The 18,561-nt window shown below is 40.3% G+C and overlaps 1 protein-coding gene and 1 non-coding gene across 2 annotated transcripts; both read right to left on the reverse strand.

The window, feature by feature from the left end:
- Positions 1-835: 835 nt before the first annotated feature.
- Positions 836-13,174, reverse strand: LOC138817175 (vomeronasal type-2 receptor 116-like). Its single transcript, XM_070007569.1, has 7 exons — positions 13,122-13,174; positions 12,054-12,200; positions 8,695-8,983; positions 7,526-8,335; positions 4,362-4,589; positions 3,395-3,518; positions 836-1,758 (listed from the first exon to the last, which is right to left on the reverse strand). The coding sequence occupies exons 1-7, from the start codon at positions 13,172-13,174 to the stop codon at positions 836-838; spliced, it is 2,574 nt and encodes an 857-aa protein (XP_069863670.1).
- On the reverse strand, positions 2,967-3,073 carry LOC138822394 (U6 spliceosomal RNA). The gene has a single exon (XR_011370428.1). It is a non-coding gene; the product is annotated as a U6 spliceosomal RNA (small nuclear RNA).
- Positions 13,175-18,561: the final 5,387 nt, after the last annotated feature.

The following is an 18,561-nucleotide window of genomic DNA, read 5'->3' on the forward strand; positions in this document are numbered from 1 at the left end:
CTATGTACATATGACCATATAAGTTGATCTTAAGCAAAATCAACCTCAAGGTAGGGACACAAAAGTTTTATCTTTCTCACTGTTGTTTCCAATGTATTTACAATGTACCATGTGATTTTTTTTTTTGGTATGTTCTTCCTTCATGGTAAAACACCTCTTTTTACTGTACTTGATTTCAGTGCCTATATCTTGTATATACATTTTTCTAATTTGATGATGGGAAAGGAAATAACAAAATACTGAAATAAGTATACAGGTTATCCTATTGTAACAATGGGATGTACAAGACACTATGTTGAAAATGAACTTTAGAACTTGGTTGGAGGGAGGGAGGAGATAGAAAGGTGGGGAGGGATGGGAGAATAGAGGAAAAACAAAGGAAGAGGTAACAATTATCGACAGGAAATGTAACCATAACTTAAATCATGTAACTGTAAACCATCTGTACAGTATCTTTACAATAAAAAACATATACTAAAAAGATAATAAAACAATTAAAGAGTAGATAGGAAAGAAATAACTACAGAGTCACATGGAATACACTCAGAGAAAATCAAATAATGACAATTCTTTCTTTAATTTTTATTTTTTATTGTGAAAATACTGTACAGAGGGGTTACAATTACACGAGCAAGATAATGAGTACATTAATGACAATTCTGTAATGTTGACCCTCACAGAGTCAACTTGCAATAATCATCATAAAAGTAGGAAAATGAGTAAATCCTTGTTATTTTTTAAGATATTTTCACAAATATAACAAAATTTTACAGAGAAAACTAGTATAGACATGCAATAGACGCTCTGTGATTTTTAGAAAGACATACATTTAATATTAAAATGGATTATGTCTCTTAGCATGTGTTTTGCCCCGTATACCATGCAGAGAATTTCTATCTGGCCTCAACAAGATGATGTAGCACTTAGGGACAAAGATGCAGCCTAACAGGCCAGCACTGGAAGCTAAGATGGAGAAGACCTCCACAGCCACCATGGTTTTCCCCTTCGTGCTGTGGTAGACAGGCAGGAAGGTGACCCACACACTACAGAACACCAACATACTGAAGGTCAGGAACTTGGCCTCATTGAAGGTGTCAGGAAGGTTTCTAGCCAAGAAAGCCACAGTGAAGCTTACCAGGGCCAAGGAGCCCAGGTATCCCAGGACACAATAGAAGGCAGTGGCTGAGCCTTTGTTGCACAGGATGATAATGTGACCATGTTCTGAGTGTGCATCGGTGTCAACAAATGGAGGAGAAGTGCCCAACCAGATTCCAGACAGAATGAGCTGGATCAGCGTACAGATGGGAATGATGAAGTTAGGCATTCCTGACACCAGTAACCACCGCATCCTTCTCCCTGAAGAAGTGACAGAGAAGGCCAGAACCACAGTAACAGTTTTGGCCAAGACAGTGGAAACAGCCACAGTGAACACAACTCCAAATGTGGTCTGCTGGAGGACACACGTGGCTGTGTTGGGATGTCCAATGAAGAGCAAGGAGCAAAGAAAGCAGCAGTTGAGGGAGATGAGCAAGATGTAGCTGAGAGCCCTGTTGTTGGCCTTGACAATGGGAGTGTTGTTGTGCTTGGTAAAAATCCCAATAACAGCAGTGGTTAGTGCAGAGAGGCAGAGAGCTAAGCAGACTAGAGTCATCCCCAGAGGGTCCCTAGAGTCCAGGAAGCTCTCAGATTTCAGCAGGCAGAAGTTTTTCTCTGTGTTGGCATACTGATGATCTGAGCACCTCACACACTGTTCCAAATCTGGCAAGGAGTGGGAGTTACCATCAGTTTGTCAGTAGTTACCTTGCTTCTCTGCCCCTGCCCCAAGAAGTTAATTTGTTGAGCTTAATCCATTGTTCTGTGTTGTTGCTTTCTAAACTAAAGTACAAATTCTAAGAAGCATACAATTCAATGTGAATCCTAATCATGTTATCCTCATAAGTTTTCTTACAATTCAGCATTTCTTGAAAGCATTTCCCATTATCCAAATATGGAAATAAAAATCTCCTCCACCTAATTAACATACCATATGTCATAATGTGTGTTATTGCTTCAGATAATTCATGAGAAATGTACACATTATGGTTTGGACCTGAATATGTAAATTCCAGAGAATTAGACATAATCAATAATCCTCATAATCTTCCCTAGATTTCCCCACCTCAATTACAGTTGAACTTTTCAAAGCAAACATGGTGGAGTTTGATGGATATTTTCCTGACTCAGTACCCTAATTGTGAGTCTTCTCATCCAATATAGGCTTCATATTTACTCTTATTTCTGTCCTCTCCGAATTTTTTACCTTATGTTCTACTGCATCTAAAGTCTAATATCAACAATAATTTTCTCTTATTATTTTATCATTTAACAGGTACTAAATCACATTTCTAAAATATACACTTATGACTTATGATTTCAAAGTAGAATTAAATCATTTCTGAACCTTACTCTCCTCTTCATTCTCTAGAAATTGAAATATATATTCAAATATGTCAAGAATTTTCTAATAACAATAAAATTGTAATCATATACCTTTCTTACAAACTAATGTGTTCTTTCAGTATGCTTCCCCCACAATGCTGCATTTTTCTGGACTTTAGCGTAGAGTTTAGTTCAAGTGGTCCTCTATTGTTTTTTTTAGTTTTATTTTTAGTTTTATTGTGATAATGCCTTACAGAGGAGTTACAATTACATGGGCAAGATAACGAGTCCATTTCTTATCAAGCATTGTTGCCTCCTCTTTGTTTCCCCTTCCCATCCCTTCCCATACTCCTCCCCCGACCCCAACCGGTCCCTCCCCACTCCCAGCACCGACCCCCCCCCACTAAATTTGTAAAGTTCATTTTTTGACATAACAACTTGTACATCTCATTGTTGCAATGGGTCCAGCTGTATCCCTAATTAAACCACTTGTTTTTTCCCTTCACCTCCACAAATTATACTAACATCACACAATAAAGCATGAGTTTAAAAATATGGAGCGCTTTATGAATTTGCGTGTCACCCTTGGACAGGGACCATGCTAATCTTCTCTGTATCTTTCCAATTTTAGTATATGTGCTGCTGAAGCGAGCACTCAAATGGTCCTTTTGAGTTTAAATTTTGCTACATAATACATTTTGCCATATTACAGATATTGTTTTAACATGTTTTGTGGTGGAAAGGATATCATGTACATGGATACTGTTCCACAAAACTTATCCAAAACTTTTATCACTCTGCAGGTGTTGTGACTTTTCTGGCAGGATTTTATCTTTTATAACATGCAAATTGCTACCTAATAATAGGAAGGCTTTTGTCTCTACATGCTATCTATTGTGGATTGTTCCTATTGTCAACTATTGATTGAGAAACACTATGGAGATACGGAGAATGTCTCCAATACTTACACTCTTACCTGTACCATTAGAAATCTCATTCTCAGGGCAAGGGATACAATCAAAGCAACAGACAGACTTTCCCTCCTGAGGGGATTTTCTGAAACCAGGACCACAACTCTCACTGCAGACAGACTGCGGGGTCTAAAAAAGGAGATTAGTGTTGGTGACAAACAGGTGACTTATTCTTAATATCCTCAAATTCTAGCATGATAGATATTTGATCACTCAGAATCAAATTTTCTATAAAGATGCATGTATAAATATGTATATACATAAACAATTAGATGATATTATTTCAGGTATTATATCATAGTCAAAGAAAAGTGTTTTAAATTCTTCCTATGCCCTTCTTAATGGAAAAAGCAGGAACTTTCAAGTAGCCATTTTTCTTCTTTTTTTGTTTTTTTGATTTTTTTGGTCGGTCAGGGGGCTGAAAAATGGGCCTGGGCACTGTCCCTCAGCTCTTCAGCTCAATGCTAGCCCTCTTAAGCCACAACACCATTTCCACCTTTTTCTGCTTATGTGGTGTTGAGGAATTGAACCCAGGGCCTCATGCATGCAAGGCAAGCACTCTACCACTGAGCCACCTTCCCAGCCCACCATTCTTGTTAAGATGGGAAATCTTCTAAAATAAGAAACAACTGGTCAATTGACTATTAATTGAAACATAGAACAACAAATAAAACTAAACATTCTACATTATAAATTAACTTTCAAAGTTACTGTGTTACAGTGATATGGAGCTTTGTAACATAGATAATATTTATATTTGGAATACATAAGAGAAAAATATTAAGAAATAAATTGGCAAATAAATATGCTCCATATCAACCCATTAATCAATTACTTCATAAAAACATTTCTATATGGGAAGTTGGTAATTTACATTCTTGCATTATTGATGAAGACAAGAGGAATAAATTCTAGCAAGACATTTTGTTCATTTAGTCCTACTTTAGATCATCATTGTTTGATTCAACACACCTCCGTAAATGAAATGGGCCATTCTATGTTATCATTGGATAGAGATAGTTGATGCCCATGTGGTGCATATGGAGAAAAGTTTCCCACTTTCATCACTTGCCTAAGACCTTCTGGAAAATTGCAAAGGTTCACAATGTCATACTCTGCCACCAATTTCTTTGTCTCATCCAAAATCACTTGGTCACCAGCAGGATTGTTGAAATGGATGTTCTTCAGAAAGGGGTGGAGCTAGAAGATATACATCGACCAGGGTGAAGTTAATCAAAAGTTCACACAGAATGGATCAAAGACCTTGAACTCAAAGCAGACACTCTGAAAACATTACAGGATGGAATAGGAGAAACCCTAGGTCTCCTTGGCTCAGGCCGAAATTTTCTGAATAGAGACCCAGAAACACAACAAATCAAAGAAAGGTTGGACAAATGGGATTGCATAAGGTTGCAGAGCTTCTGCAAGGCAAATGACATAGCTAGCAAGATCAATAGAAAGCCCACCGATTGGGAGAAGATCTTTACTAGCCATACAACGGACAAGGGTCTCATATCTAAAATATACTTGGAACTCAAAAAATTAAACCCCCCAACAACAAATCCTCAAAGAAACAACTGCCCAATAAATAAGTGGGCGAAAGACTTAAAGAGAAGCTTCTCTGAAGAAGAAAGGAGGATGGCCAATAGACACATGAAGAAATGTTCAACATCCCTAGCCATAAAAGAAATGCAAATCAAAACAACATTGAGATATCACCTCACTCCAGTTAGAACAGCAAAAATCAAGAACTCTAACAACAACAGATGCTGGAGGGGATGTGGACAGAAAGGAACCTTACTTCATTGTTGGTGGGGATGTAAACTTGTTCAACCACTTTGGAAAGCAGTATGGAGGTTCCTCAAAAGACTTCACATAGATCTCCCCTATGATCCAGCAATCCCACTTTTGGGCATTTACCCAAATGTTTACAAACAAGACCACACTAAAGCTACCAGCACAACTATGTTTATTGCAGCATTATTTACCATAGCTAAGATATGGAACCAACCCAGATGCCCCTCAGTAGATGAATGGATCAAGAAAATGTGGTATATATACACAATGGAATTCTGTGCCTCCATCAGAAAGAATGACATTTCCCCATTTGTTAGGAAATGGAAAGGCTTGGGAAAAATTATATTAAGTGAAGTAAGCCAGGCCCAAAGAAACATAGGTCCCATGGTTTCCCTTATTTGCAATATCTAGTATAGGTTTGAGTCAAGCGGAAAAGGTCAGATAATGTGATGTTAGGAAAACGAACCCTTAAATATGTATTTTAATGTTTTCGTTTCTTTCATGCATGTGTTTCTAACGCATTTATAAGATTATTTCTTTGTTGCTTTGTATGTCCCTCCCCCACAGTGTAACCCCTGCTTTCACTATATTTGATGTCAGTATAACATGTGGAGGAGATGGGGACAAACAAGTCGTTTAAGGATTCAGGTGGACCTGTTGCAACAATGAGAAGTACAAAATGTCATGTCAAAACCAGCTTTACAATGTCGGTGTGGGGGGGGAGGGGGGTATGATTGGGTGGGGGTGAAGGGTAAACAAAGGAGGAGGCTGCAATGCTTGGTAAGAAATGTATGCATTATCCTGCCCATGTAATTGTAACCCCTCTGTACAGTATGTTCTCAAATAAAATAAAATAAAAAAATACGTATATAAAAAAAAAGTTCACACAGAAAATGGGAAGAAAGAGTATGTATCCATTGACTTTCATTTCTGTTTCAGAATCCATATATAACAGAGTAATGAAGCAGAACAACTGAAGGTCTATGGATGAATAATATAAAATAATGCTGATTACTCCTAAGACTCAAGTAACTGTTCAACATAACATTTCAAGATAAAAAATCTAGTACGTTCACTGAAATAATCACAAATCGTACACATTCCACTGCCTGGCTACACAGGCAGAGATTTTCTAATGAGTAATTCAACGGTTTAATTCAATGAAAAAGTTATAAAACTACCTCGATTAGAAATAAAGTATTTCGGGCTGGGAAGGTGGCTCAGTTGTAGAGCGCTTGCCTTGCATGCTCAAGGCCCTGGGTTCAATTCCTCAGCACCAAATAAGCAAAAAGAAAAAAGCCAGAAGTAGCGCTGTGGCTCAAGTGGTAGAGCACTAGTCTTGAGCTGAAGAGCTGAGGGACAGCGCCCAGGCCCAGAGTTCAGGCCCCACGACTGGCCCCCCCCCAAAAAAAAGAAATAAAGTATTTCTTATATGAAAAATGAACAATTGTGCACAAAATATTTGAAGTAGACAAATTTTGAATTATTGCATGCCTGTTACAAATTTAAATACAAAATCAATAAGTGCAAAATCGAAAGTGTGAGTACTGACGTGTTAACAGATAGCTCAAATGAAAACAATATAAGTAACGAATTCATTAAAAATTCACTCTTGCCAATCTGTTTTATCAAGTAAAATTCTACATGTTTTAAAAACTATTTCAAAGGCAGACTGGGTGATGGTGGCTCACAACTGTGATGCAAACTACTTAGGAGGCAGAGATCTGAGGATACCAGTGTGATGCCAGCCTGGACATGAACAACCATGAGACACTTATCTCCAATTACCTACCAAGAAAAACAAGGAGTAGAGTGTTTGCTTAAATGGTCAACTACTCACACTGAACAGAAGAAGCCGAGGCCCTGAGTTCAAGCCTAAGGGATGGCACAAAAAAATAAAAAACAAAAGCCATCAGAGACAGCTAAGCTGAGTAAGCTTTTCACTTTCTCTCTCTATTTTATTCTATTTTATTATATTTTATTTTATTTGTTGTTGGTGGTGGTGGTCATCGGGCTGGAAATCTGGGCTGGGTGATCTCCCTGAGCTTTTCATCTCAAGGCTAGAGCTTTACCACTTAAGCCACAGTTCCACTCTCAGTTTTCTGAGTGGTTTATTGGAGATAAGAGTCTCAAGGAGTTTCTTACAAGGGGTGGATTTGAATCTCCATCCTCATATCTCAGTTTCCTGAGTAGTTAGGATTACCGGTGTGAGCCACTGGCACCAGGCTTCACTTTGTCTGTTAAAAAAATCTGTCTTGACTACCTAGTTTGGTTTGAATGAATCCCTCTTACAATGTCCGTTTGCTGATAGCATTTACTTGCCAGTGCAAATCCTTCACCTGGAAAGGGGAAAACTGAAGTTTTCTTCCATTTCCCACTGGCTGTGCTTCTGCTTGACCAATAAGCATCTCATGAAGGGCCTGAGCCACAGCATACACAGCATTATATATATAGTAACTCTCTTCCATCATGCCCATGTCAAAAAGGTACCTAGGCAACCATTCCAAGGACGCATTGGCTGGACAGTTCTTCCAAATGACACAGCTAGACTCAGAAAATGTGCACTTAAAAAAGCGAATCCACACCAAAGCAAGGAAATAGTCTTTTGGGTATTTGGATGGGTTAGCAGTTTTGATAAAATTGTTGAAACCAGAAATCTCTCCATGGTGGTGTGAGAAAATGAGAGGTGCATGGAGTGAATGTAACAAAAAATATTTCATCATATACAGAAATGTACTAAGGGAGTTTATGACCCAGACGGTTCCTAGACTTAAAAATCTTGTGAAATGAACATTTAACAACTTGACCATGAACTCATTGTCACCATAAAGGAGAACCACATTTGTGAGTGAATTTCTAATTTTCTGATGAAAGGATACATAATCGGTTCCTTCATGAAAGAAAGAAAGTGGTAGTATGTGTTCAAAAGCTGTACAGACTTTTTGCTTGCTCATCTCTTCTCTCAATTGGGGCAGCATCCACAAACCATTCTCATCTTCTGAGATCAACAGACCCACCCACTTCCATCCGAAATGAACCATCAAGGAAACCATGGCAAAAGCTAGAGATGTGTCCTTGGGGGCTATCTGATAGACAGAAGGAAACAGGCGATGGTCACTCAGGACAGGATCAAAACGCCCAAAGTTCAGCTAGAAGGAAAAGAAAATGTGAAAGTGAGCAATTGGATTGACATAAACCACATCCTCAGTCATGATGTGCATTAAGCAACACCTGAAATGATAAAACTGCTTTTCTATCTCACTTTTAGTGGCATCTTCAATTCCTTAGGCCTATGTAGAAAATGAAAGAACCAGGTAAGAGATGGAGCTATTCCTGTGGTCTGCTATAGGCTGTTCTTACACTAAAGCAAGCCCATACGGACATCTCACCAAAGGTAGTTCATTTGGAGCATTTATAATTCAGCATTCTTTTTTCCAAATTTATCAAAAACCTGAGAATGGCATCAACTAGTCATGCTTTCATCCCTCAGCAGCCCTCCTGTTCTCACCTGTGGAAATCTGTAGAGGTCCAACACTGTTGCATACTGGGAAGAGATTTGGCCTGCTGGTCCAGTCAGTGTTACTACAGTCTGACTTTCTCTCTTACAGTCATAATTCAGGATAAAATCTTTACCAGAGAGGCTTAAGACAAGACTTCTATACAGCACATAGTATCTTATTCCATGTGAATGGGCAGAAAATCCCATAGTGATGTTAGGCAAAAGATGAGGATTTTTGTTGATCTCTTCAACAGCAAAAGCCAAAGCTAGAATAAACTGGTAGTTGTTGAAGTTATAGCTGTAGAGAGGGCGCAGGAAGTATCTTCAATCTTAAGCATTGACTTGAGGGAATAAATGTTTGTTTAGAAAAGAACATGCATATATTGAAAACTTACCCCTAACATGTTGAATTAGGATATGATTGTTTTGGGATTTTTTTGTCAGCTTTGTGGCTTGTATTCTGGCCTGGGCCCTGTCCATGAGCTCTTCAGCTCAAGGCAAGTGCTCTACCACTTGAGCCACAGAGCCACTTCTGGTTGTCTGGTGTTTATTTGGAGATAAGAATTTCATAGACATTCCTACCAGGGCTGGCTTTGAATTGCAATCTCTTATCTCAGCCTCCTGAGTAGCTAGGAATGCAGGTGTGAGTCACCAGCACCTGGCACAATATGTGTTTTAAGTAGGTAATTCATTTTGAGTGGATCATGAAAGTGTTTTTCATGAATTAGATTTATACTCTCATAAGAGAACCTGCATTTCCCCTTTGTCAAATATGGTCAACACAGTTTTTTTTGTACTTGTTCTTGAAACATGAGACATTTTCTCATGAATAACCAACCAGTCCATGTCTGAAGGTTGCTTTTGTAAATAAAACAAGAAGCAAAGTAAATCCTATTATCATGCTAAAGTTGATATTCTTTCCTTCTGTTGGAGGATAACCTTACTCAATTAATGTCTTACTTTGTGTGAGAAAGAATTATGCAAAGCAAGAGCACACATGAGAATAATCCTCTTTTCAGAAAAAGCAAATTAATGAGAAAACACCTCCCAGAACAGTAGCAAAAGTTGTAGGCAGGAGAACTAAATTCTTACTTACTGAAACAAAGGAAAATTAGATGCATTGACAAATAGAAAATGAACTGTTTGGAGGAAAAATGCAAGCCAAATAATTTCTGAAAAAACAAAAAGGTAAGATCAACAGATATATTTCAGATATTGTAGGGAACCTGAGAAGAAATTGAGCGGTTATTAAAGAGAAGTCATATAATAAAACATAAAGCCAGTTAAGATAAATATTTTATGAATATCTGATAATAAATTATATTTACAAAAGAAAGGCTCAAATAATTTCTTCTAAAAAACATTTCTACATACATTTGTGACATACATTTGTGGCCTGAGGTGTCTATGAAGTCCCATGTTCAATGGACCATTAATATGGAAAATGTTCAGAAGGTTTTCTAGAGAAAAAATATTCTAAGTGTTTGGGGAAGCATATTCCCAAGTCATGAAGTTGTTTGTTGCAGCTGTTGATTTGATTTGTGCACATAAATGTTTGGACGAGTTCCTAACATTGTCTAATGGATGAATTAGCAAAGAGGAGAAAATCTGAGGTACGACAACTGTATTGTATCAGGTACAAGTAGGATTTCCCAAGCCAAACTATGTACAGAGCCACCTCTCAGGCCACCAGTATTCCCTCTGAATAGAGCAATTTAGAAAAGACAGCACAAAGCCAAGGCCAGCAGCCTCACCTGGCTTCTTCTAAGCCCTCAGAATGGAGGATTTCATAGGCTGCCATCACATATGAGAGGAAGCTACCTCCTTGTCTAGAAAAGAATGCTGCCATAGCTCACCTGATTCCCCTGGAAGATCCTGTCAATTCTGCATCTCTCTGTTGGTCTATTAGAAGACCATCTCTGGGCTGTGATACACTGAATAAATAATAATGTTTGATATCCTACAGTGCTCATTCTGTACTGATGTAAAGTGACATTAGATGACAGCATGTACCTGGAATAAGAACTCTATTAAATGTTTCAGCCATTATCTGACAGACATCATTTTCTTCCAGTAACTTTCTACCCATTAACTGGTATTCTGAATTCTTAATATAAGTTCCTTTTGCCATGCTGTGCTAAAAATTTAGGAACATGCATTTTATTCACGCTAACCCTCATCACATTCATCTAAATAGTTAAGGGAAATCCTTCATGTAGAAAAGATAATTTTTAGCCACTTCCAGACAAAAGATTTCACTCTAGGATACCTGGTTGTCAGACCAGACTCCAATGACATCCACACAGAGAACTTGTACATCTCAAAGTAGAGATGAAACATCCATCAGCAGAAGACACAACATCAATGACATTACACAAATATAAATGTAAAACAGGCATATAAATATTTACTATTAATTCATTGGGAAATGGGTAAACACAGTTCTGTTGGTCCAAAGAAATATATCAAACAAGTTATGTGTAACACATCAGAAAAGTTCAGACATGCTGTAAATCAGATAAGAGATCATCTCTGTTCTGGAGTATGAGCAGATACCACAGGGAAAGCTTGACTTCCCACACTGAGAAAAGGAAGCAAACAATAGATGTTCCAAGTCATATTTTTCATTCTAATAGGCCTGAAATTAGACTGCTAATTTCTGCTAAATTCTGCCATGTGGACTTGTAAAGGTAATCTCCTGGGGTACAATTCGTGGAGATATATAAATGCTGAGAATATGTATACAATTAAACCAGATTCAAAGTGTTAAGGGTAAACTCTAGGCAATGCCTCTCTTCAGGATTGACAGAATGTACTCTGCTACCTGAATCACCGCTGATGTGAAGTTCTGACCTTGAAATAGTAACTGTATCTTTCCAATAAGAATTATTTCTCATACAGATGAGCACCAATATGCTGATCAACAGATATTAGAAATCATAATTATGTAAGAAGGTATCTGCTTCTTGATTATGGTGAAATAGATGTTCCTGTACCTTTTTAGTTCAAAACTCATGCCAATGGCTTTTTCAAGTACCATTGCTTGATTTGCAATGACACAATGAGAAACAAGGTAGAGGCATTACAGTGAGGAGAGTTTTCAATCCTGGAAAGGAATGCTAAGTCCAAGAAAATTAGAGCTAATATGTATAACAAGAAATGTACACATTACCTGACTTAGTAGGAAATGGTAAGCCCTCTGTATATCATCTTTTCAATAGTACTTCAAAAAAGAAATATAAGGCTATTTCTAGTTAAAAGTTGCATAGTAGCAAATGGTAGAAATTATAGAGTGCATTAATTGACCAATGGCCTACTCAGACTGAAAATCAAATAGAGAATAAGTATAAAATTCAAAAGTCACTTACCTCGCCTCCTCAGTATACCTCTCTGCTTTGGGAGGACGACGTTTTGCTGTTACATAGGAGAGGGGGAAAAACCCAGTAATGGACACATCTCCACTCATATATGCAGTCTCCTTCTTGTTGAGTAAGCATTCCTCTTCACTGAGGGAACTGACAAGAAATGGAAGTTGTAGTATAACTGATGTAAAAAGCAAAGGAAACATCATAGAATGGCATGTAAGACCTGTTTATGAACATATGTGGATCTTATGATAACCAGCAAGTAAGTAAATATGCCATGAATATAAGAATGTATAAGAATATGTTTGAATATGATTTTATTGCCTAGGATTTCTGCTCTGGCCCACCCCCATTTCTTTCACGATAACCTGCTCTCTTTCCCCAGACAAATGCTGTGTTCTTTCACCCCTGGGGCTCTGCATCTGAGGTCCTATCTCCAAGTCAACATGAGATGCAAAATATTTTGATGGTTCCCTTCTCCACTCCCAGGTGTTATAATTTCATCAAGACCGAAGGGTGTAAGACTCCAGAGATGGATGGAAATTTGTTGGAATTGGCTCTGAGGTAGTAGTGAGAAACTTTGCAAATAAAGCCTCATGGGATCATGTAAAAGTTCTGAATCAAAGTTGTAATGTGAGGTGCAAGAGAAAGTGGACAGAAAGTGTTATTCAAATAAAGGCCCTATCCAAGTCATTGACCATCACTCTCCACAATCAAAGGTGGGGAACCTGCCACACCCATGGCTAAAGCCAGTGAGAGAACATTGCTGGTATGAGCCATACAGGTATCCATACCCATTTGAATATGAGTTTGTGTAATAATCCTTCTCTGTGCCCCAAACAAAGAAAATAGTACAAAAGAAACTCTAGTTCTTACCACTCTAAATAGTTTGCACACACATGAGCCATCAGAAGACTCTCTGCACAACGAACATAGAGATTTTTTGTGTGTGTGAAAATACCGTACAGAGGGTTTCCAATTATATGAGCAACGTAATGAGTACATTTCTTATCAAACATTGTTTCCTCCTCCTTTGTTTCCCCTTCCCATCCCTTCCCATCTGGCCCCCACCTCACCTGTCCCCCCCTCTCTGTGCCAAAGTTGTAAAGTTCTTTTTTCGACATAGCGACTTGTACATCTCATTGTAGCAATGGGTCCACTTGTATCCCTATTTAAACAATTTGTTTTTTTTCCCTTCCCCTCCATTAATTATACCAAAACAGGGTTATACCCTGGGAGATGGACATACAAAGCAACAAAGAAATAGCTTATAAATATGTTAGAAACAATAGCAAGAAAGAAAAAGCATTTGAGTCCTTATCTTGGGGTTCATTTTGCCTACCATCTACTTATCTGACCGTTTCTGCTTGTGTGAGACAAATACTAGTTATTGCAAATAAGGGAAACCATGGGACCTATGTTTCTTTGGGCCTGGCTTAATTCACTTAATATAATTTTCCCCAAGTCTTTCCATTTCCCAACAAATGGGGCAATGTCATTCTTTCTGATGGAGGCATAGAAACTTTTCAAAGCAGTGAAGCACTTTTACGTAATGCTGTTCTGTTGGGAACTTTCCTAACAAATGGTAGGTACATTCTTTCTGATGGAGGCATAAAATTCCTATATGTGTGTGTGTGTGTGTGTGTGTGGGTGGGTGGGTGGGTGTATGTGGGTGTGGGTGTGTGGGTGTATCACATTCTCTTGATCCATTCATCTAGTGAGGGGCATCTGAATTTTTTTTATATGTTAGTGATGATGAATAATGCTGCCATGAACATATGATGAATAATGCTGGTATCTTTAGAATGGCCTTGTTTGTGATCATTTGGGTAAATGCCCAGAAGTGGGATTGCTGGGTCATTGGGGAATTCTATGTTGAGTCTTTTGAGGAACCTCCTTACTGCATCCAAAGGGGTTGAACATGTTTACACTCCCACCAACAATGCAGTATCATTCCCTTTTGGTCACATCCCCTCCTGCATCTGTTAGATTTCTTGATTATTGCCATTCTGCCTGGGGTGAGGTGGAATCTCAATGTTGGTTTGATTTGCATTTCTTTATGGCTAGAAAACCTGAGTATTTCTTCATGTGTCTATTGGCCATTCTAATTTGCTCTTCAGAGAACTCTCTCTTTAAGCCTTCAGCACACTTATTAATAGGGCAGTTGTTTGCTACTGGTACAAAATTATACCTGAGGACAATGGAATAGAAGTGAAGACCCAGAAATGAACCCACAGAACTATAGTCACCTAAACTCCAATAAGGGAGCTAAAACAATACAATGGAAGAAAGACAACCTCTTCAGTAAATGGTTCTGGCAAAATTGGTTAAACCCCTGTAGAACACTAAAGCTAAATCCTTATATATCACCCTGGACCAGAATCAACTCCAAATGGATCAAATAACTCAAAGTCAAAGCAGAAACCATGAATACATTACAGGAAGGAATAGGAGAAACTCTAGAGCTCCTTGGCACAGGAAGAAATTTTCTTAAGAAAGACCCAGACACACAACAAATCAAAGAAAGGTTGGACAAAAGGGATCACATAAAGCTGCAGAGTTTCTGCATGCCAAAGGACATAGCTAGCAAGATCAATAGAAAGCCCACAGACTTGGAGATCTTCACTAGCCATACAACAGACAAGGACCTCATATCTAAAATATACTTAGAAATAAAAAAAAATGAATCCCTGATAAATCCTCAAAGAGACAATGTATTCTGATTTCTATTCTTTGGGGAAATGTCCAAGAGTTCTATTGCTAAATAATAGGGAAATTCTATGTTTAGTTTTTTGAGCAATCTCCAAGTTGCCTTCTACAGTGGTTAAACCACCAATAGAGTAAAGACATTTTTTTCCACACTCACATTAGTGAGTGGTGATTAACAATTGTATAAAGACATAACAGATCATGGAGGTGAAACCTATAGTCCACCTATTGTTGGGTCTTCATCAATCCCGCAGAAGACACGGGGTCTGAGGAAAGGTAAGTGCGCTGCTCACCCATTCCCCAGCCTACCTTAGCCTCGGAGACAGTCAGAGGCAGCAGGGAGTCAAGTCAAGCAGGAACTCGTTTATTACCACACAGCAAGCTCTTTTTAAACCAAAAAACCGCACAGCATAAAAGGGGAGGAAAAGAAACCAACCAATCACTGTAAAGGTCACCCTGTCATGCACCTAAGCTTTCTATACTTTCCCTGCTGTCCATGAGTTGTTCATGCACTGATGTCACTTCACCTGATCATGGTATCCAATCAGATTTTAATGTAAACATCTCAGGCTCTGCCCACTCAACTTCCTCTCAGCCCCATCTTTGCTGCCCATGTGCCCCATAGATTCCCCCTTTTTGTTTTAGTGGCAGACCCACCTCTTTGCTGAGGTTCAGGTTAGGGTACCTCTTATGAGGTTTGCCCAATTGGCACTTCCTCTTTCCAAGGTTCACCTAAGATGGGGGTAATTTTCAGCACTGAGCTTATCATAATGGATGCGGAGAGCCATGAGATGGAACTCTTGGGCTCTATCCTTTATGATATAACTGCAACCCCCACATCCTGCCCACCTCCCAGTTAGTTATCCTTTTTCCCTCCTCTGTAAAGGTTATTTTAACAGGATTACATTGGTAAGAAGAGGATGGGCCACGCAGGGGGTTCGAGGCAAGTCTGGAGGGCTAGATTCGCTGGACAAGGATAGGGCCTTTGTGCGTGATCCAAGACCCCGTCCTCATTACCTCACATCCCCACTTAGCACAGTACTAGACATCAGCCCCACCACAGTTAGAAATGTCCAAAGCAGTTCGATTACTTCCGGAGCATATATAAAAGTTAGTATCTCATAAGGTTGCGTTCTTTAAAACAGGGAGCAGCCTGGGTATTGGGGGTCCCACACATGAGGCACGGTACATCCTCATGGGCCCCCACACTGGGGGGGGGGTTTCAATCTTTAACATCCCAGGATCCTCTAGCCAGGTCACAGAGGTCAAAATGAAGGTCAGGCCACCAGGTCAAAGAGACAGCTTCTCTTGTGGTGCTATTGATGATTTCTCCATTGCCAGCGCTGATCACTGCCCAGGTTACCCGTTGAGCTTGATGTGGATTCCGTAGGGCCATTGCTGGGACTGGGAGGGTCAGGACAGCCAACAGATGGAGTATCACCACCTGCAATTGTTAGGGAACATAAGAGCTTCTCAAGGGCTGGTTGCCTTGGGGATGGTTAATAGTTATCCTTTTAGCTTTCCCTCTTTTAAACACAAGCCACAACCACCATAGCCGTTTTCTTTCCTTGTTAGTTAGTTTATCCTTTTTCATAAGGGCGACCATCTCTTTCGACTGGGAGTTGCCCCCTACCCCAATATCGGGGGCCTGTGTGCAAGCTTCTAGTCCGAGGGCACTTTCTCCTCCCTGAGTACAGTTCGATCAGCCCCTCATGTCAATTAGGCAGTGAAACCGATTCCTGCCTATAAAAATACTCATTTTAGGGCAGAGTCCTTCTGCCAGGGGACAGTCCAATGGGCCTGGGTCATCCTGCCATGAGGCTGCCTGGGCCTTACAGCAGAGGGGGTTCCTCCTTGAGTTAACGGGGCTGGAGGACGCCCCTCCCTAGTTTAAAGCCTTCCCCTCTAAATCAAATTTGAATCGACAATCCTTTTTCCAATGGTATCCCTTCTTGCACCTGGGGCAGGGTGTAGGGGGCGGTTTGGACCCCCAGGCCGGTTAGCGGGGGGGGGGGGGGGAGGGTAATTGTTGTGGACAGTCCCCCTTAACGTGCTCCTCCTGTCCGCATTTAAAACAAGTCCCTCTCCCTGATGGCCTTGGGGTCCCTTGGCCCTGGCCTGCCAGTGCCTGGGTGATAGCCTCAGTCATTGCAGACGTCCGAGCTTGTAAAGCTAAAGCTAATGATTGGGACTGGTACTGTTGCGTTCCCACATCCTGCGAGGCCACAACCCATCTGCTCAGGGAACTATCTCTCAATCTCGCACAAGCCGTGCGATGGTCTGCATTCATCCCTTCCCAGACCAGCAGCTTTACAAACTGATCTCGGAGGTCCCCTGCTGGCAGCTTATGATAAACACTCTGTTGGACTCGGTCTATAAAACCAGGTAGAGGTTCACCTGGTTTTTGTCTCACTCCTGCTATGGGGGACTCAGTAGGCCCTTCATCCAGTTTGTACCACGCTGCAAGTCCTGCCTGCCTCACCTGATCACAGTACGGACCAGGTATTTGTAGCCTGTTGGATGCCAGTGGAGTACCCTTCCCCCCCATCCCTGTTAACATGGTGTAAGTAATAGGTATCGTGGGTTGTGCCTGCTGGTTATTCTGTGCCCGAACTCTGCATTCCTCCTTAAAGAAAGCACACCACTTGATAAACTGAGAACTGGTGAGGATGGCTTTGGCCACATCCAGCCAGTCCATAGGGACACACAGGTGATAAGCAATGTCCTGTAATAGGGTCTGGGCCCAAGGAGAGTTCAGTCCATCCTCCGCCACCACCTTGCAGAGCTCTTTAAGATCCTTAGCTTCCCATGGATACCATTCCAAGGGTCTGTTAGCTCCTGGTGCCAGATTGACCGGATACGCTTGGGGAAGTGAATCCTGTGGCCCAGGGTCCGGGCTTCTGGGTGGCCCTTCCTTTATAGGGTAAGCTTCTGTGTAGGTTACTTCCCCAGCACTCAGCCCCTCCATGGAAGGTCGGTCATAGGGATCCAGATCTCACAGGTCCCTCTGTAGGGCTGCGTAGGGCGCCATACCTTCCCCCCTTTCGGGGGAATAGGGTGGGGACCATCAGGGGCACCCGAGTGGGGGGGTAACCTTCACCTAGTTTTGACTTCCACTGTGCATGCTTCTATCTGATCAGTGTGTTCTCAGTCAAATTTGGCCCATTCCTTTTCCTCCTCACTTCCCAAGTCCTCCTTCTGTGAGATAGAATTACCCGTACTAAGGGTTTCACTTACCCTGAGAGACCGTTTAGCCTCGGCTGGTATATTTTCCTTTCATGCCCCACGTTGGACAGATGTTGGGTCTTTGTCCGTCCCACGAAAGACGGACTGAGTCCAAGGAAAGCAGAAAAAGCCGGAAGTGGTGCTGTGGCTCAAGTGGTAGAGTACTACTCTTGATCTGAAGGGCTGAGGGATAGCACCCAGGCCCAGAGTTCAGACCCCACGATCAACAAAAAAAAAAAAAAATCTTATTGTATCTATTCCTCTGTTATCTTTCTAAATATAAATGTCTGATCCCAACAATCACATGAACCATTATGTGCCTGACAGTTTTCCTAGTACTAACATATTGCATTAATGTGCTAGAATTGTTACAATTGGTTTATTACTATTATATAAATTATGTAGATCACTGTGGGATAAGCGGAATCAAGATCTATAAGACCTCTAAAAAGAAAACTATAAAGCCTTGAATAAAAATATAGAAGAATACATTAGAATATTGACAATTTCTGGTGTTTATCAATGGGCAGGAGGAAGGCCTTAAAGGTCAACAATGAAATTATTTGAAGATTTTATG

Source organism: Dipodomys merriami, unplaced genomic scaffold (assembly GCF_024711535.1).
Source record: "Dipodomys merriami isolate MVZ:Mamm:240054 unplaced genomic scaffold, mDipMer1.0.p SCAF_11, whole genome shotgun sequence".
NCBI lineage: Eukaryota > Metazoa > Chordata > Mammalia > Rodentia > Heteromyidae > Dipodomys > Dipodomys merriami.

Excerpts from the sequence above, each read along its gene's own strand:
- LOC138817175 (XM_070007569.1), bottom strand. The coding sequence starts at position 13,174 with ATGTCGAAAAAAGAACTTTACAACTTTGGCACAGAGAGGGGGGGACAG. Across the intron at positions 8,984-12,053 it reads AGGTATACTGAGGAGGCGAG|CTATAACTTCAACAACTACC; the intron begins GTAAGTGACTTT and ends CCCTCTCTACAG. Across the intron at positions 3,519-4,361 it reads GGCCCATTTCATTTACGGAG|ACCCCGCAGTCTGTCTGCAG; the intron begins GTGTGTTGAATC and ends CTCCTTTTTTAG.